At 47.2% G+C, this 19,738-nt stretch overlaps 2 protein-coding genes across 2 annotated transcripts in view; both read left to right on the top strand.

The window, feature by feature from the left end:
- LOC132583841 (zinc finger and SCAN domain-containing protein 2-like) overlaps window positions 1-4,139 on the top strand; it is a 32,923-nt gene extending 28,784 nt beyond the window's left edge. Inside the window, exon 4 of the mRNA XM_060255531.1 lies at window positions 1,031-4,139. Within this exon, the coding sequence (XP_060111514.1) occupies window positions 1,031-2,574 (1,544 nt within the window). The 3' untranslated portion in view covers window positions 2,575-4,139. The remainder of the gene's footprint in view (window positions 1-1,030) is intronic.
- A 1,570-nt stretch (window positions 4,140-5,709) lies between these two features.
- LOC132583840 (nuclear factor 7, brain-like) lies at window positions 5,710-14,142 on the top strand. Its single transcript, XM_060255530.1, has 6 exons — window positions 5,710-6,057; window positions 7,407-7,502; window positions 9,458-9,691; window positions 11,626-11,648; window positions 11,754-11,878; window positions 13,554-14,142. Exons 1-6 carry the CDS (start codon window positions 5,710-5,712, stop codon window positions 14,102-14,104), a joined length of 1,377 nt encoding a protein of 458 aa, XP_060111513.1. The 3' UTR covers window positions 14,105-14,142.
- The last annotated feature ends 5,596 nt before the right edge of the window (window positions 14,143-19,738 follow it).

Raw genomic sequence — 19,738 nt, 5'->3', positions numbered from 1 at the left:
AAAAAGGATGCAGATGTCCCTCCCTAAGCAGGCAGGCCTGGGCTTTGAGAAAAACAACAACATTATTCCCTATCCCAGGATGGGAAGCATTCTCTGGTCTGGAATTCAAGGCATGAAACTTCTGCAAATTCATCATTGGGGGTGGGTGGCTTTTATGATTTCCCTTCAGAATAGTTACGAGCTCTTAGCCGAAGGGAAGCAATATAGAAATGAAATAAATAAATGACATAATTTCTTTTAAAAACAAGCCTTCTGCAAAGACTTCACATCATGACATTCTAGTAGAGATTTTGGCCTAGGCTTCAGCATTCAGATAATCTCAGTCTTCCTTTGTAAGAAAGGAAGAATAAAACATAAAATGTTGGTCCTTAATGTTCCTGAGCAGGGTTCCCGTCAATGTTCCCTCTAAGCTGCAGAGTCCTGTGAGCAAAACTTCTACTTTGTGAGCTGTCATTAAAGCTGTGAGCTACTGCATGAATTAGTTTGCTCTGGGGCCATCTTTCCTGAGCGAAGACAAAAATGTGTGAGCTAGAGGCTAAAAATCTGTGAGCTAGCTCATGCTAACTCAGCTTAGAGGGAACACTGGTTCTCAATTGCCCAATTATAGTGGGAGATCTCCAGGTTATTCACCTGATTGGTGGGTGGAAACTGAGTCCAAAGGGGTGTGTGCTGTTGTCCTGGGGACAAAAAAGAATTAAACAGAAATATAAGGCCTCTTCTACATACAGGAAGTTCTGACCATAGAGCTCCTGATGATTCCTAGAGCTACCTGGAATTAACTCTAGACATTACCAGAAACTGTGGTCAGAACATCCTGGAAGTAGACAAGGCCTAAGTTTTCTGTCTAATTTTTCTCCTGGGATGCTGCCTCCCTCAACGCTCTGAAACAGGCCTAACAACCAAGCAGGCAATATTGGGTGAGAGAGACAGTGCCTGGGGTGTGTGTGAGTGATACTCGAAAAGGAGAGCTCATTATACAACAGAGCAGCTTTCCCATAATTCTCTCTGTTCTCCATCTTCCCCTTTCCAGAAGATGCTGAAGTCTCAAGTGAGTCTGACTGCAAGGAACTGGTATCATCGAAGGAAGAGGAAGCTGTTGATACTTTTCCGACTGTGTCAGGAGGAGTCACGAGTCCTCTAGAAACCTGGGACACCTCAGTCAAAAACAGCCCCCCCAGCAAGGATGGGAATAAGCCTCGATGGCATCGGACTGAGCCCCGCTTTGGGTGCCCTGACTGTGGAAAGACGTTTCCATGGCAGTCAGCGTTGGCACGACACCAGCTTTCTCACTCTGGAGAGAAGCCCTATCGGTGCAATGACTGTCCGAAAAGCTTTGCGCAGCGCTCAAAGCTGGCCCGGCACCGACACCTCCATACAGGGGAACCCTCCTGTGAGTGCCCAGAGTGTGGGAAGCGCTTCTGCGACCGCTACAAACTGGCCCGGCACCAGAAGACCCACTCCGGTGAGCGGCCCTTCCACTGTGAAGTGTGTGGCCGCAGCTTCTGCCTCAGTTCCAATCTACGCCAGCATCGGCGGGTGCATACAGGTGAGCGTCCCCACAGCTGCCCTGAGTGCGGTAGGCGTTTCAGCCGCCGCTCCAACCTACTCCAGCACCTCCGGGTACACCAGCTGCAGTGGCAGCAGCAAGGAGGGCCTGGTGCGGAGCTCCACGGGGGAGACTCTGAGCTTGGACAAGGCTTTGACCTCTGCGAGGAGGAGTGGGAATATGAATGGATTGCAGACACACAGGATGGGGAACGGACAGATGAGCTCCATGCTGGGGGCTATGAGGGACAGCAGAGCTTGGGCCTCCTCACTGAGGAGCATCAGGATGAGGAGATCCTGGAGTTCCGTGTGGGGGAGTACGAGCATGGGTGGAGCTCCGAGATCAACAATGGACACCACGAAGCCAGCCAGTTCCTTGAGCTCCAGCCTGGGAACCACGAATTCCAGCAGGGTTTAGAGCTTCAGTCTGGGGACCATGAGAACGAGATTGTGGAGCTCCGTGTGGGAGACAGTGATGCCCGCCGCTGGAACGAGGAGCTAGACAGGGAGGATGACGACTGCCTGCTCGTCACAGATGAAGGGCCGCTCCATCCGGAGAGCAGGGGAAATTGCCATAGCACCGACTTCCCTTCTGTCAACCACATCCACTCAGCAGAGGGTGAGGTCCCTCAGTGCTCCGATTGTGGGCGGATGTTCACCCGGAACGCCAGCCTCTCCCGACACCGGCTGATCCATTCCACCGAGCACCCTCATGCCTGCCGGGAATGTTGCCGTTCCTTCCCTATGCGCAGCCAGCTTGCCCAACACCAGCTCACTCATGCCTCCAGGCAGCCTCACCCCTGCCCTCAGTGCCCCAAAAGCTTCAGCCACCGTTCCAAACTGTTGCGCCACCAGCGCATCCACACGGGCGAGCGCCCTTTCCAGTGTGACGAATGCGGCAAAAGCTACAGAGACAGTTCCACCCTCCAGCGACACCAGCGTATCCATGATAAACCTGAGGCCTTGACGTTGGTTCCACTGCAGGATATATCTCCCTCCTCGCCCGATCCCGTGGTGGTGATTGTCTAGGCTTCAGCTGAATTTGGTGGAAATTTCGCTGTGGGAAGCGAAATACTGCAACTGGAATTACTTGATACAGATTAGGCACATACGCACAAGTGGGTTCCATAGTGCATTGTCCTAACTGCGATTTTTTTTTTATTGGTAGGTGCTGGGGTGTCCTGTTGCTGTTGTGGAAGAATACCAGTTTGGAAATATTTTTGAAAAGGGACATGAGAAGGGTTGGAGGGTGGGGCGAGACAAAGGCCTGTTGGAAACTTCAGAAGGAGGAAGGGAAGCTGGAGACCCATGTGACTCGTAGTTGTGTTTTGAGTGTAGTTTGCACCCAAGTATTTATTCCAGTTCATCTCTAGAGGGGCTTTCTCAGAATTCAGTCCAAATTCCTGATAACGTTGATCTTCATTGTTCAGGGCCTCTTGGGCTCTGTGCCATCTGAACTTGCCTTTTCAGACAATCTGGCCTCCCTAGATGACTTAACTTTCCCCACCAACTGAGAGGTGGAGACTCGGCCAGAACTATGAAGTGTGCCTGAGGCCACACCCCCAGCTCTGTGTTGACGTTTCTGAAAGGGTGCAGAATTGTGTGACTTATAGCAGCAGAAGGGACAGGCCAGCAGGGGCTGGAATTGTCAGGTGCTGTACCAAGGGGGGGGGGTTCCCTTAAAACTTTTACCAAGTGAACAGAGGCAGGCCAGAACTTCTGCTCCTTGCTGCAGTATGCCTCAAGGTAGTGGTGGAGAAGTTCTGGGCATGCCTCCAGGGCCCCAAACAGTCTGAGGGATCCACTTTCCAGAACGAAATCACTTTTACACCCTGTATTGGTTACTTTACAGCAGTCTGCTCCGTTGGTTTTATCTGCGTTGGTTGTATCTGGCCTGCACCATAACGGTCACATGCATAAACAGAAACTATCTCTAATCTGTACCACTTCAAACTGCAAGTGAGCGATTGCTGGGTTGTGAGTTTTTTTCCTTTAAAATTTCCTGCACCCAGTAAACTTAACATGTCAGAGAGAAAGCTAGGATAGAATCCTTCTCTGGGACATCAAAGCTTGGATCCTAGGAACTCATTGGTAGGATCCAATTCCAGGTTTTCTACGTGCAAGAAAGTGTTTTCTCTGGAGGCAAGTTCAGCCATACTTTTCTCTGCCCACCCCCCGCCAATTTGTAGTCTGAAATGGTACAGTCTAGAAACATGTTTAATCTGGGTAAATTAGGTCATAAGCGTCCCAGAGGTCTTTTATTTCAGAAGAAGAGAGGAGCATATCTCTTCTATCTCTTCTTTACTTTCACTTTTACCCTCCAGACCATCTACAAGGCTTTCTTCTGTTCTCACATCGTTCTCTCAGTGTTTTCCCCTCAGTTGCTCAGTTGAGAGTTTGTGAACTGTGGCCTTTCTATCTCTCTCATGGTGGGCTTTGTCTTTTTTTTGTCTTGAGCTGTCTCCCCACAGGGCCTAGTTATTCAACAGTGTGGGATGCTATTCCTTGTGAGATTCAGGGACACTGGAGAGTTATGGCTGGTTTCGAGGTTATTATTTGTACATATGGAAAATAAAATCTTATTTTCTTTTTTCTGTTTTCTGTGAATTTCTGCCCAGAATCTATAGTGAGTTTTTTTGAGTTTTCAAACCTTCCTTGGTTCAAGGGAAAAAACTGTTAGACTCCATTTTTCTATAGGGCTAAGTCCCTGCACTACGTGGTAATGAAACACAAACATGCAATTTCTTTTGCTGAATCTTGCTGTCAGGAACAGGTGCACCTGTTGTTCCTCTGCTTCTTAGTAGTAGCACAGGAGCCCCATTAGAAAAAATGTTGGCAACTTGCACGAACACACAGACAACTTGTGCAGTCCTGAAAATCAAGAAGAATGCAAGAATGGCTCTGCCAGTCCAGCATCCTTTTTTTTTGGAACATGAAATCAACTTTACTGGTAGCTCTGCAGTTTCAGGTACATAGAGATACGCTGCCTATGAACATGAAGGTTCTATGCATCCGTCATAACCAACAACCAGTGATTTGTCCCATCCCTTTTTAAAGGCATCTGAGTTGGAAGCCGCAACCACAGCAGGTGGTCTTGTGTATGTTAACAAATGCCTTGTGCATTCTTGGGTTTTATCTCACCAATCTCACCAGAAGAGCATGAGTTCTACTGTGAGGAGAGAGGGAAACAAAAATAGTCTTGGCAGCGGGCACCAGCTTCTGAGTGCCAGAATGTCAGTAAAGGGGGCACAGAAGTGGGTGAGCCATTTCGATCCACTTCAGCGGCCATTTGCAAGTGGATTTTCCCATTTCACACAGTAAAATCCAGTTGTGAAGCGGACTAAAAGTGTGTTACTTAGTGTGTGTGAAAGCACCCTTAGTTGCAAAATGCGCTGGAAGTGGATTGAAAGTACATTATTCAGCATGTGTGAAAGTGCCCATCTGTCATGCTAGGGAAGGACTCTGAATGTGATCCCTTTGCACGGCAAACTGACATGTTCTCATGCTTATTGAACAAATTTGCTGCCCCAGGCTAACTCTGTTAAGCCTATTTTGGCCCCTCACTGCTGACTGACTCACTGAACCCCTGGAATGACAAAAAACCTCCCCAACCCAATCATTAAACAGTTTAGAAACCCTTAAAAAATGACTGAACTTTAAACACACAAACATACCCCAAACTGGTGGATGTATTTTTAACTGAAGCTATAAACATCTAACACGTTTAACACATAATTTCCAAACAGCAGCCTGTATAACTCAGCTGTCTTTGCTGAAGTGTTATGTACAATTAGGGTGGATTGTTTGAGCAATGTTCTCGCATCCACACCCCTGTGAGCGATAAGCACAAACTGACCAGAGGCTTGAAGCAAGGCAGACATGGCCAGCTCCGAATTCTGAAGAACACGCCAGACAACACTTGGGCCCGGACTGCACCAGCACCTCCAGAACTCCTGGGCAGAGCAACAGTGGGGTCCTTTGGGTTGTCTTCATGACCACAACAGGGAAGTGGGGCCTAGTTGTTTGAGGGGAGGGCAAGAAGTTCCAGGGTAGGCTTTTGTGTCTTCTTGTCAGTCGGAGAGCTGTGGTGTCTAGTGGGGAGAGTGGGTTGAGAGAGACACAAGCGTTTTTGAATCGTCTCCCTGGGGTGAGCTACTGGGAGCCATGGCTTCTGCCACACCCTTCGAGGATCTGACTTTGGATTTTGCCTGTCCAATTTGTCTGGAATGGTTCCAGGAACCGGTTGCCCTCCCATGCGGCCATCTTTACTGCCAGGCCTGCATTGAGACAGCTTGGCGAACTCTGGGCGGTGAGGCCGTCTGTCCCCAATGCCGGAAGCCATTTCCAGAGAGGACCTACACCCCATGCTGGCTCCTGGGAACTTTGATCCACCGAATCAGGAAAATGAACCCTGGAGAGGCTGAGGAGGGACGATGCAGTGAAGTCGTGCGTGCAGAATCGGTGCAGCAGCAGAATCATGCACGGTTCAGCGAGGTCACAAAGTGGTATAAGGTACTGTGCGATCCAAACAACTCTTACGTTTTGTTCCTAAATTGTTGAGGTACATGAGGGTCTCTAGTGAGGTAGTTCGGGAGACACGGGGTAGCTGATTACTCTCATCCTTTATTTTGGCACCTGTACCTTTGAAATAAGACAGAATTTTTAGTGGGTTAGATCATCTCCATTTCCCTGAGCAGTTAAATAGTAGTAGGGCTAGATTTTGGTTTGTTTTCACTGAGTGAGTGCTGCAGATTTATGCTATCTTGACCATTAAAACATAAGAAAGCCCTGCTGGATCAGACCAATGGTCCATCTAGTCCAACATCCTGTCTCAGACAGTGGCCAACCAGTTCCTCTGGATGACCAACAACAGGGCACAGAGGTCAAGGCATTCCCTTGATGTTGCCTCCTGGCTTTGAGATTCAGACGCTTAGTTCATCTGGATGTGGAGGTGCCCCACAGCCAACATGGCTAGTAGCCGTTGATATCCTCCCTGAATTCATCTAATACCCTTTAAAGCTGTTTATTCCTGCAGCCATCATTACGTGCTCTGCCAGAAAATCCCTCATTATAATCAGGCCTCAGATTCAGTGGGAGCTCACAGGAGCACAGCTCCTGAACCTTTCTGAGAGTTCCACCTCCTTGTCCATTGAATACTAGTGCAGCTGCATAACAATCCCTGGATGAGCTCCACCTATTTTTTTCACAAAACAACCCCTGATTATAACCACTCTATAAAGTATCTGCATATTTTCAAAATGAGAAGCCATCTATTCAATTGGAAGTAGACTCCTACATTAGGCAGCACAAGTGCTAATCTTGCATTAGGTTTCCAAGAACAGCAACCCAAGGTGTTTTGCTTTAAGCTGGCATGGCTCTCTCTCTCTCTCTCTCTCTCTCTCTCTCTCTCTCCCTCTCCTTTCTGTCCCTTCTCAAATTTAAGCCGCCCAAGGAAAAATTATGCTGTTTGTTTATTTCATGTATCTGCTTTTATTTATTTATATTCCTCAGTGCCAGCAGGAATTTCCTTCCAAACTCAATTTACAAAAACTTTCTGTTCAGCTTTCTGTCTCCCCCCCCCCCCCCAAATTCTGAAGGGTGTAACATTCCAAAGGTCAAAGTCAGCAAGGAATATTCTGCTTGTTTCTTGAGTCCCACTCTCATGTAAAAGCAGAGAAATCTATACTCAGCCAAGTTCATTACAAGCGCTTGAAGCATCGCTGGTTGATGTATTGATATCTTCCTGTGCTGGATTGCTGTGAGGAGCCTACTTTTGCTGTGGGAAGAAGAGCAGATGAAGAGACAGAGGCAACCAATCCCTTAAAGTGTATCAATATAACATCTGCTGTTTTTTTGAGTAGGAAGAGCTCTCTTCAGCTGTGTCGCAGCTGGAGGCCAACCTGGACAGACTTCTGATGTTTAAAAGGGAGTCAGAAGAGAGGCTTCAGAACCACAAGGTAAAGATGGTTGTGGCATCTCAGCATTGCAGGTGAAGAGGGGGACCCCCCCACCGTTGCTATTTGGGTGGGTTCTTCAGGGAAATGACAGGATTGACAAATCTCAAGGCCCACATACTGGCAGAAGGCCCACTCTTGACTGGAGATGATCTCCCATGTCCTAATAAAGGCAGAAGAATTGCACTTGACTTGCAAGGGTCTGGTACACACACTAGCCTGAGCTTGTTGGAGCCCGCAAGCTAAGCAGGGTTGATTCCTGGTCAGTATGTGGATGGGAGACCACCAAGGAAGACTCTGTAGAAGAAGGCAAACCACCTCTGCTTCTCTCTTGCCTTCAAACCTCATGAGGGGTCACTGTAAGTCAGTTGCAACCTGAGGGCACTTTATTATTATGGAACTCAACTTGGCTCTTTAGACAAAAGAAAATGAAATCTTTATGTTAAAATATAATGGAAGGGTAGGTGGGATGCTAGCATGGCACTTTAAAAGAAAAGGCCCAGCAGGAACTTATTTGCATATTAGGCCACACCCCTTGCTATCACCATAGTTTCACACAAGGCTTGTTTGTAAAAAACCCAATTATTTGCATATTAGGCCACACCCCTGACACCAAGGAATTATTTGCATATTAGGCCACACCCCTGATGCCCAGAGAGCCAGAGCTGCATTCCTGTGCGTTCCTGTTCAAAAACTCTGGATGTTTGGATACTGTGTATGTGAACAGAGTAGCAGACAAAGATTTTTATTGGCCGTTATTCAGAGACTTTGTGCATGCCACTTTTTAATAAAAGACTCACATCACAACAACCAGTGTTTGGGCTGCAAAAATATTATGGATCGCTAATCAACATGCCAATTGTCAGTAATGGTTAAACTGTATATTTGCAGTCTTGCAAGTCAGCTTCATTAATTCCTTTATATCCTTCCTTTCTCCCCAATCGAGACCCAAAGCGGCTTACATCATTCTCCTTCATTTTATCCTCACAACAACCCTGTGAGGTAGGTTAGGCTGAAAGCATGTGACTGATCCAAGGTCACCCAGCAAGCTTCCATGAAAGGGTGGGAATTCAAACCTGGGCCTCCCAGATCCTAAACTGCTAGACCACACTCTTTGATCTCTTGCTCTGCATTTTGAAACAGTTTGAGTCCTTAATTTTTAAAGATCTCAGCCCCCTCCCAACCCACCCAGATCCCTGCGACATTGCACTGATGCTGATGAGCTCCAGTTTGGTGTAGTGGTTGAGTGTGCAGACTCTTATCTGGGAGAACCGGGTTTGATTCCCCACTCCTCCACTTGCAGCTGCTGGAATGGCCTTGGGTCAGCCATAGCTTTTGTAGGAGTTGTCCTTGAAAGAGCTGCTTCTGTGAGAGGTCTCTCAGCCCCACCCACCTCACAGGGTGTCTGTTGTGGGGGAGAAAGGCAAAGGAGATTGTGAGCCGCTCTGAGACTAAAATTCGGAGTGGAGGGTGGGATATAAATCCAATAACTTCATCATCATCTTCTTTCTTGCTCCTTCAAACCTGATAGTGCCGATGGGGGCTAAAATACATATGAGAAAGTCCCACGGCTCCCTGTGGTGTAGCTACAACTGGAAGAAGGGAATTGTAATGTAGGGAACAGACTAGACTCACAATTGGAAGGGTTGCCAAGTCTGCCTTGGGAATTTCCTGGAGATTTGGGAGAGGGCAGATCCTGGGGAGGTCAGGGTTTGGGGAGGGAGGGACCTCAGCAGGTTAAAATGCCATCGAATACTCTCTGGAGCAGCTGTCTTCTCCAGGAGGAGTAAAGTCTGGAGATCAGTTGTAATTGCAGGAAATCTCCAGGCCCCATCTTGAGGCTGGCAACCCTAAAACTAGGGGAGGGAATGTGGTCATGACCTTGCATGAGGGGAGTAAGCAGTGATGGAGGGATCTGTGGGCACCAAGGTCTGCAAATGGGCATCTCTGGTTTCCAGGCAATCGTGCTGAGCCTTGGAGACCACATCTCCACAGAACTTCGGCAACTCCACCGCTTCCTCAGGGGCAGTGAGGAGACATGGAAGGCCCAGCTGAATGAGGAAGGAGAAGCCCTTCTTCGACAGGCAGAAGGGAGGCTGGCGGCACTGGTGGAGTCCAGCCAGGCAGCCCAGGAATTGCTGTTGGAAGCCCAGAGCCATCTGCAGCTGCAGGACTCTGCAGTGTTCCTCAAGGTGAGGTGGGACGGGGGATTCTCTTTGAAGATGTAGCTCCACTTTGGAAATAAAGCTTTATTCTCACAGAAACGGTAAGGCTGTAACTAATACTGTACCCCTTCACGTGGCAGGTGAAAGCTCAGAGGATGGAATAATAAGACCTCACACCAAACAGAAAATCCCTACAAGAAAAAGCAAACAAGAGCCAGAGTTTTAACTGGGTCTTTGCCCTGATGAGCTGTTTTTGGGTTTGAGGTGGGCGTTCTATGAGGCAAACCATTAAGAGCCAGAGTTTTAACTGGGCCTTTGCCCTGATTCACTGGGTTTTGGGTTTGAGGTGGGCATTCTACGAGGTGCCTTTCCACTTGAACACTGAAGAGGTGTAGCCCTAGACACAGGTTTCCCACCACAGCTAATGTCAAACTGCATTTGACAGTTGGAGACCTGTAACTGGATTGCTGAACATTCACTTCAGTAATATTTAAAAAACAAAACAAAAAACAGCTGAGGGGCAAATTGGATCATGGGTTAATTCCACCTCTAGAATCTGCCACTTCCACCCCACAGGAACCGTTAGTAGTAATTATTTTACTTCATTTCTATCCCTCCTTTCTCCCTCCTCATGGAGACCCAAATCGGCTTATCTCATTCTCATTTGGCCATCTGAAGAAATGCTTATTGCTCGTCTTTGCTGGCAATCTGTTTCTCAAATCCCCTTCAGGCTTGTGTTGTCAATTTACATTTCTTTTGCCAGATCCTGTGCTCTTTTCCGTTTGGCTCTTTTGGGGAACCCTTCCACTTTTGTACAAGGAATTTATTTATTTCCTTCACTTATCGCCTGCCAGATTTGAAAATCTGTTTCCCCCCACCCCTGTAAATTCCACCTGACAACATAAGACATTCAGTAGGACTTCAAATACAGAGATTAGGAAATAACACAAACAAATCTATCTAAAGCATAACATAGCATAAACAATGTCGAGAGTAGATTACAAAGGTAGACAGTGCAGTCAAAGCAGACTAATACGTTAAAAAAGCTATCCTATACCGTTATATTCCCTTACAATCTTATTCCCTTAAAAATGCTGCTTCTGGACTGTTCCATTGTGCTTCAGTCCTAATCTCTTTATAAAACCATCCTCTGAGCATTTCTGTTCTGGGGAAAGAAGCATGCTGGGAGCTTTCCTGGCCTCCTCAGTTCCACAAATGGTGGCGGTGGGGGGGCCATCACAGAAAATAAGAGTGAATTGGCAGTTGCCTGATCTCAGATCATCTCACCCAATTTGTAGGATGGCATCCTCAAAAGCTTCTGCGCAGCCTTTTTCCCTTTTAAAAGCTTTTCAAACAGGCAGTTTTTAAGGCCTTAGATACATAAGAACACCCTGACCTGGATGGCCCAGGTTAGCCCAATCTTGTGGAGAGCCAGTTTGGTGTAGTGGTTAAATGCATGAACTCTGGAGAACCAGGTTTGATTCCCCACTTCTCTACATGCACCTGCCGATGTGACCTTGAATCAGTCACAAGTTCTCACAGAGCTGTTCCACTCAAGAGCAGTTTCTACCAGAACTCTCTCAGCTCCACCTACCTCACAGGGTCTCTGTAATGGGGAGGGGAAGGGAAAAGAGATTGTAAGCCAGTCTGAGATTCTTTCAGGTAGTGAAGGATAGAGTATAAACCCAGACTCTTCTTCTTTGGATCTCAGAAGCTGAGCAAGGTCAGTCCAATAGGATAGCAAGCCATAAAGGAAGTCCAGGGTTGCTATGCAGAGGCAAGCAATGGCAAACCACCTCTGCTTTGAAAACCTTACGGGCTCACACTTAGTCAGCTGTGACTCGATGGCACTTTCCACCACATTACATGAGAACAACCCCTGGACTTTCTGGCTCTAGGATTTATCAGCATAGAATTCCAGATCTTCTAGTTACACTGTTTTCTCCTCTTGCCATCTACAGGGTATACCCTCCCTTCTGAAGAGGTGAGTATGATAAAAGGGAACTTGTTTCCTGGGATAGAGGCATCCTGAGCAGTCAGATGTTAACACAGGCCTCTGTGTGTGTGATTGTGTTCCCACCCTGCAAAGAGTGAAGCGGCAGCAAAGCCTTCCAGCTTTTCCTGACATTCAACTCCAGCTCCAGGCGCTTGAACAGTTCAAAGGGCCAATCCAGTACATCTCATGGAAGAAAATGAGATCTGCTCTCAACATTGGTAAGGTGGTCCTTATCCCCTCTCTGATCACATCACATGGATAGGTCAAGAATCACGATGGGAGGGGTATATTTTCCCCTGGAGCCTACAGCCTGTGGAGAGGGCAAAGGGTAGGCTGTGGTCCCCGCCCCCCACCTGGACCACCTTAGCCCTGCTGATGTGTTAAATTGAACACATGTGAATGGACATCACATGAGAATGACTTAATGTGTAAATAAAAAATAATCACAGGGGGTTTTTTTTGTAGCAGGAACTCCTTTGCATATTAGGTCACAAGCCCTGATGTAGCCAATCCTCCAAGAGCTTACGGGGCTCTTAGTACAGGGCCTACTGTAAACTCCAGGAGGATTGGCTGCATCAGGGGTGTGTGGCCTAATATGCAAAGGAGTTCCTGCTACAAAAAAAGCACTGAGTGTACGCTGTATGTGGATTGTATGTGTGCCCACTGTAACTTGTGAACAGGGCTCTAGTGCCGGCTGGGGTTCTTATTGATTTGTTCGATTTTTAGTCCACCCTTTCCATGAATGGGCTCAGATGCTTACAAACAGTGTGGAACAAGGGAACCCCAGAAGTGCAAATACTCAAGAATCATTTAATATGGATTAGTCTAGGAGAAATGTCATCATCTGGTTTTACTCAATGTGTCTGTAGAGTTGGTTGAAGGGGAGTAGTCCGTATTTGACATGATGGTCTCTGACTCTGAAAACTTGTGCTGGAAGAAGTGTTGATGGTTTTTAAGATGTTGCTGGGATTTTGTTTAGTTTAGTGATGTGCTGCTCTGGAATTCCTGGGGATAGAGATGCGGGATCAGGGAAAGCCAGCTGCAGCTTACAAAGACACCTCTCTTTATTTAGATATTTATCGTCCCACTTTTTTCACCACTGGGGACCAAAAGTGGTTTACCATATTGTTCTTGCCTCCTCCATTCTATCCTCAAACAACAACCCTGTCAGGAAGGTTTGATGAACAGAGAGAGCGAGAGCGCATAACTGGCACAAGATCATCCAATGAGCTTTCACAGCAGAGGAGGGAATGGAAAGTGGGTTTCCCAGAGCCTAGTCACGGGCAGTTTTTATATAGGGGCTAGCCCAGGGGTAGGGAACGTTGGATCTCCAGATGTTTTTTGCCTACAACTCCCATCAGCCCCAGCCATTGGCCATGCTTGTTGGGGCTGATGGGAGTTGTAGGCAAAAAACATTTGGAAAGCCAACGTACCCTACCCCTGGGCTAGACAAACACTTGTCAGGGATGCTGTAGGTCAGGGGTGGCCAAACTTGCTTAATGTAAGAGCTACATAGAATAAGCATCAGATTTTGGATGGATGGAAGGAGACAGAGAGGTGGAAAGAAAGCAGCTTAACTTTAAAATGCATTCTCCAAGCCGCTGGCTGGCTTGGCTTGGCTAAATGATTTAAAGAGAGAAGTGCCTTCTCCAAGCTGGCTGATAGGATGGTGTGGCTTGAAGAGCCACACAATATGTGTGAAAGAGCCACCTGTGGCTCCTGAGCCAGTTTGGCCACCCCTGCTCTAGGCTGATCTTGAATTGAGCAGGGAGTTGGACTGAGTGGTCTGTATGACTCCTTCCAGCTCTGTTGACTCTAACAACTACCCCACTCTGTGACTCTAACCACTACCCCACACTGTCTTTCTCACAGTGGCTGTTTTCTTTCTTGCAGAGTTCCCCCATATAACTCTGGACCCTGAAACAGCTCATCCTTGCCTTGTTCTTTCGGATGACTGCACCTGCGTCCGGGATGGCCAACTCCGCAGGGACGTCCTAGACACTCCAATGCGGTTCAACTACTGTGTGGCTGTTCTAGGTTGCCAAGGCTTTTCCTCAGGGAAACATTATTGGGAGGTAGAAGTGGGCAACAAGCCCTCCTGGACCTTAGGGCTGGCTAACATTTCCATCAACCGCAAGGGGAAAATTGCCGCCTCCCCTGCCAATGGCTACTGGGTAATCCAGCTAAAAAATGGGGTGGAGCTCACGGCCAAGGACACCCCCCCTCAAAGGCTGTGCCCTGCCTCTTTTCCCAAGAGAGTTGGGGTTTATCTGGATTACGAAGGGGGGCTGGTGTCTTTCTATGAGGCCTTCAACATGACCCACCTCTACTCTTTTGTAGCCCCCAGGTTCCGTGGAACTCTGCTCCCCTATTTTTGCCCCGGACTTTATAATTCAGGGGCAAACGCAACCCCCTTAAAAATATGCTATCTTTCAGCTTTGTAGAAGAGAAAGATCCCTTCTAATCCCAAATCTAGACAGAAACACTCTCTTCTTCAAAGGATAGCATCTTGAATGCCTTGTTGAGAGCTTCCTTTTTTTGAGCAGGAATGCAGCTCTGGCTGGCTTGGTGTCAGGGGATGTGGCCTAATATGCAAACGAGTTCCTGCTGGGCTTTTTCCAGAAAAAAGGCCCATGTGAAACAATGGTGGTGTCAGGGGTGTGTGTCCTGATATGCAAATGAGTTCCTGCTGGGCTTTTTCAACACAAGAAGCCCTGCCCACAGGATTAAAATCTCCATGGACAGAGCTACCAAATGTAGTTCCCTAGGATTGCTAGTTCCAGTTTGGGACATTCTTGGAGATTTAGGGGCGGGGCTCAAGGAGGGTGGAGTTTGGGGAGAAGCTCAGTGGTGATGTGATGCCATAGATTCTGCTCCCCCGAGTTGCCATTTTCTCCAGGGGAACTTGTCTGGAGATGAGCTGTAACTCTAAGAGAACCCCAGGTCCTACCTGGAGGTTGACAACCTTAATAAGATCATACTTGAGGTTTAAGGTAGCTTGCCTTTGTTGACTCTGTCATTTTGTGTATGACACCATCAGTTGGCTCTTGTTAGGGCTTGTAGAGTGTGCTCCATGCAGTGTTCCCTCTAAGCTGAGTTAGCGTGAGCTAGCTCACAGATTTTTAGCCTTCGGCTGACACATTTTTGTCTTGGCTCAGGAAAATTGGCCCCAGAACATAATAATTTTTGCAGTAGCTCACAACTTTAATGCCAGTAGCTCACGACTTAATACCAGTAGCTCACAAAGTAGAATTTTTGCTCACAAGACTCTGTGCAAGACTCTGCAGTTGTTTTTTTGGTATCCGCCTCCCCCTTACCTTTCCATTTTAGTTTCATCAACTGATTGCCTCCAAATACCAAAGGGCTTTTATTTTGGCCAGGCTAAATGCTTTCCCCCTCTGCTGTTTTGCTGGGTAGGTTCCAAGGAGTACCCAACTCCGACAAATTATGCACATGTAGGTTGGTGGCAACTGAATCATTATCTCATGTTTTCTTTTATTGTACACTGACTGCCCCTTTGAGAGGCCTGTGAATACAGCTGGAGATAGCTTCCAAGGTTTCCCTTGCTTCTATATCTTCCCTGCTAGCTGATCCTGATGTTTCTGTGGCTAAATTCTTGGCGGCAGCAGCTTCTATGCAAAGATAGAAACAGAGGATGGCATTTGGTTCTGTTCAGGACTTCTGGGTCATTGGATTGTTAAAGAAGGGGGGGAAGATTCTTATTTGTTGCTGGACAGCTTGTAGATGCTTTCCTGACACTCCTTAGATTTCTTTTGTTTCTTTTCATTATACTGTATAAACCTTATCCAACATTACTGGTATCATTATTGCTGTTTCTTCCCCAGTCCAACAACGTATGTTCGAAGATCTGTTAAAAAGGGATTAGGTAGATTCGTGGAGAACAGGTTTATCAGTGGCTGCTAGCCATGGTGACTGAGGGGAATCTCCACAATTAGAGTCAACCTCTGAATCCCAGAGCCAGGAGGCAATGTTAGGGAAGGCCTCAGCCTCCATGCCGTGTTGTTGGCCCTCCAGAGGAACTGGTTGGCTACTGTGTAACACAGGATGCTGGAGTAGAAGGACCACTGGGCTCTTCTTATGTTCTTATTAAGCTGTTTTATGAAACATTTCATGAACATCACCCCCTCATACATCCCCAATTTGTTTCCCTCCATAATGTGACCAGTCACTATTGTACTACTAGTGCCTGATAACTTAACCCTTCCCCATCCTCTTCACACTGGGGTGCAATGTTCCCTCTAAGCTGAGTTAGCGTGAGCTGACAGATTTTTAGCCTCCGGCTCACACATTTTTCTCCATTCCATAATCAGATTCTAGCTCTTTCCTATTCATTTTACTATAGAAACAACTTCTGAAGTGAATGCAAAACATGGACTCTGCCTTTCTCACAGCTGCACACACTTGCGGCTCTGCCTCTTCAACCCACCCCCGCCTTCCTGTTGCTGAGATTTAAAGGCACACACACATTCCAAAACACAAACAGTTGCAAACGTCTTCTAAACCTGGCGAGGTTTAAAGGCACATGGTGGCTGCTGGGGCGGGGCTTTTCCCTGCTGGTCAGTTGGCTGGTGGCAGGGAGGAGCCTGCAAAACTGGGGGATCCCCCACTGAGACCTGGGGACAGCGAGCCTATTCCCTGTCTAGGGTTGCCAGCCTCCAGGTGGGGTTTGAAGAGCTCCCATTTTTACAACTGGGAGATCAGCTCCCTTGGAAGAAAATGGCTGCTTTAGAGGGTGAACTCTATGGCATTGGACCATGCTGAGGCCCCTCCCCTTCCCAAACCCCACCCTCTCCTGGATCCACCCCCAAAGTCTCCACCTCCAAAGTTTTCCAACACAGACCTGGCAACCCTACCTGTCCCTTTAATAGAGGCTTGTTGGGATTTTACCAGATTATCTTATTTTCCTTCTATGCAACCCTATACAGTTTTCGGGGCAAGAGATGTTCAGAGGTGGTTTGCCTGGCTCTGTGTAGAGACCTTGGAATTCCTGATGGTCTCCCATCAAAGTATTAACCAGAGCTGGCCTTCCAAGATTCAGGAAGACTGGGCTAGCCTGGGCCATCCAGGACAGGGTTTTTCTATATTACTTGTTCCAAAGCAGCTTTTACAGCACTTTTGCAGCAGTGAAATTGTGATAAATGTGTTGCTTTCAGGCAGCAGCTATGTCTACAATTGTCTCAAGGATTCATGAATGGCTCAAAGACCGTATTATGCAGTTTGATGCACCAGTCTATGTTTTCCTTAGGAGCCTGCACATAGTTTTAAAAAAATGTAAGTAAGTGGTACTTGGTTCAGTACAGGCAATTCTCAAGGTTTGCCAGCTGTTAATACAACACAAAAGCAGTAAAGAACCAGTCCAAGCAATCGTCATTATAAGCAAGTGAAAACAGGAGATAATACCTGTATTCTCTGTGTTTTGGAAGAGTTTTGCTTGGAATGCGAATGAGATACAGAAGGCTAGTGTGTGCTACCCCACCAAAAACATCCCAAGAATGTGGAAAAGCCTCTCCCTTGGTTTACACTTGGTTAGAGCTGTTACTGGGGAGGAATGCAGAAGGTGAAGGAGTGTATGTAGCAATCAGCCATTTTTATATAGCTGAGAAGTATGTAGCTGAGACGTACTGGGAAAGCTGCACTCAGAATTTGTATCCTAATGGCAAACTGCAAGGATACCACCAGGAGGGTCTTCCCCTTCATGGTCACATTGCCTGAAAGATTCAGCTGGATGTAACAGGTAATGTAATAATCATCAGTCTATATAATTCTCAGCATGTTCTCATCTGCACTTATAGTTTTAAGAAACAAATGCCATCTGTAGCCATCGCTAAGGTAAGCACAACTGTACTGCCAGCCTTCAAGCCTTGGTTTTTATCGGTGAAGGGGTGGGGCAGGACCCCTTCCAGGGTTGCCTTGTCTTTTGAGATGCTAGACCTGCCAGCAACCACTGGGCTGCATAACACCCAGGCTTGCTACTGTTCAACTGCAACAAATTCATGAAACCCAAACGATGCTAGTTCCAGACGAGGATCTAGGCGATGCAGGTTCAAATCCCCACTCTGTTATGGTGCTGAATGGTGACCTTGGGTCAGTCACATACCACTAGCCTCACCTACCTCACTGGATTATTTTGAGTATAAAATGGAGAAGAGGAGAATGATGGGAGCTGCTTTGGGTCCCACTGTAGAAAAGGTGAATCCAGCTGGAATGCACAGGATTTCCCCATTGCTCTTGAGTGTGTGAACCGCTGCAGAAATGGTGCACAGGAGAAACTCAATGATGTGTTTAATGTAACTGGATGAGCGGGGAGTGGGGGGGAGCTGGCTTGTCCTGCAGAAATCTGCATGTGAAGTTTTTCAGGGCATGGATCTAAAATCACTTGCTAAAAGCAGATTAATCCATTGGTAAATCAAGGGGGAGGGGTGAATTCAAAAGCTGGCATCCCCTCTCCTTTTTGATGTGTGAAAACTCCCAGATTTAAATTATAGGCAACAGAAAATGTAAAACTGGATTCAAGCTCTGAGTGCAAAATTGTCAGAGATTTGAAAGTATGCATACTCCTCTCCTAATTTTTAGAAGATTCTTAGGACTTAGCTAGTTTGTTGGAAGATACCGCCTGCATATATAGGACTCTGTGTATATATAGGACTGGTTGTGTTTACATGACAATGAGGGATGGGATGTGCTAGTCCAGGAATGCCAGCTGCATGGGTGGGAAAAAGTGCTGCCTGCCCCTTTAATAGCAGCTTGATGGGATATAATTTGCCAGGGGATGTTCTTTCCCTCCACAAAAGGCTTTACATTCTCTATTAAAAGGGCAGGAAGTTTTCTTTTCTCCAGGCCTCCTGGCAACCACATGCTCTACATGAGCTCAAAGATGCTTCTGTTTTGCAAGTAATTGTTTTTTGTTACCAGTTAGGCCAATCCTTTAAAATGGCATCCAAATCAAAAGTTTCTTAGCAATCAAATCTAAATAAATAATTATTTTTTAAAACGTGATCCAATTTTTTAACCCCCCCCCCAAAAAAAAACAACAAAAAACCAGCAGCCTCAGTTTCCCTGAAGTAGGGTTGCCAGGTGTGGGTTGAGAAATACCTGAAGATTTGGGGAGGTGGAGCTAGAGGAGGGAGCGATTTGGGGAGGGGAGGGACTTCTATGGAGCATAATGCCACAGAGCCCACCTTCCAAAATGGCCATTTTCTCCAGGTGAACTGATCTCCATCGCCTGGAGATCAGTTGTAATCAATACTCTCTCTAAGCTGTGGCGTACTGAGAGCAGGAATGCTACTTTGTGAGCTACTGCATAAATTAGCTTGCTCTGGAGCCATTTTTCCTGAGGTAAGACAAAAATGTGTGAATGGAGGCAAACCCCCCCCCCCCCCAAAAAAAAAAAAAAAACTGAGCTAGCTCACACTGACTCAGCCTAGAGAGAACAGTGGTTGTAATCCCAGGAGTTCTCCAACGATCACCTGAAGGTTGGCAAGTTTACACTGCAGTGGTGCACCAGGTCTGAATTACCATGCTCTCGCCCTTTCCCCGCACGTGGGAGAAAGTTAGCATTTCTCTATTTTACAGCACTGCGGGACAGCAACACTGGTTGAATTTCTGCCCCCTTTCCGTAGCCACATGAGGCCGACAGGAAGAAATCTGCCGACTATCCGAGATTTGGATCCTTGGGGATCTTTTTAGCTCTGCTTTGAGGTCGGATTCAGTCAATATTTTCCTCCAGCTACTAAAACCAAACCCGGAGAGGAACTGATTTTCCCCCAGCCTTCTGCCAAGCGGGAATGCGGGGGAAGGCAATGAGGGATGGACCTCTTTCTCCTCCCAGAGGGGCTTCTCCCCCCTTCCCCTCCCGCGGCGCTCCTGACGGTCGGGGTCTCCGAGGGGCGCTTGCCAAGGCAATAAAACAAAGGCAAGCGGGCGGCAGCGGACGAAGGGGTGAGTCTGACGGGGGAAGGAGGCAGAGGACGCCCTGCAAGCGAAGGGGAAAGACAGCGTGGCAGCAGGCATTGCTGTTTTTCTTCCTTGAAGATTGTTTCCCACTGGGTCTGCTGAAT

Source organism: Heteronotia binoei, chromosome 15 (assembly GCF_032191835.1).
Source record: "Heteronotia binoei isolate CCM8104 ecotype False Entrance Well chromosome 15, APGP_CSIRO_Hbin_v1, whole genome shotgun sequence".
Taxonomy (NCBI): Eukaryota; Metazoa; Chordata; class Lepidosauria; order Squamata; family Gekkonidae; genus Heteronotia; species Heteronotia binoei.
The sequence above is the reverse complement of the archived record's forward strand: the minus strand, read 5'-3'. Positions and strand labels throughout refer to the sequence as shown.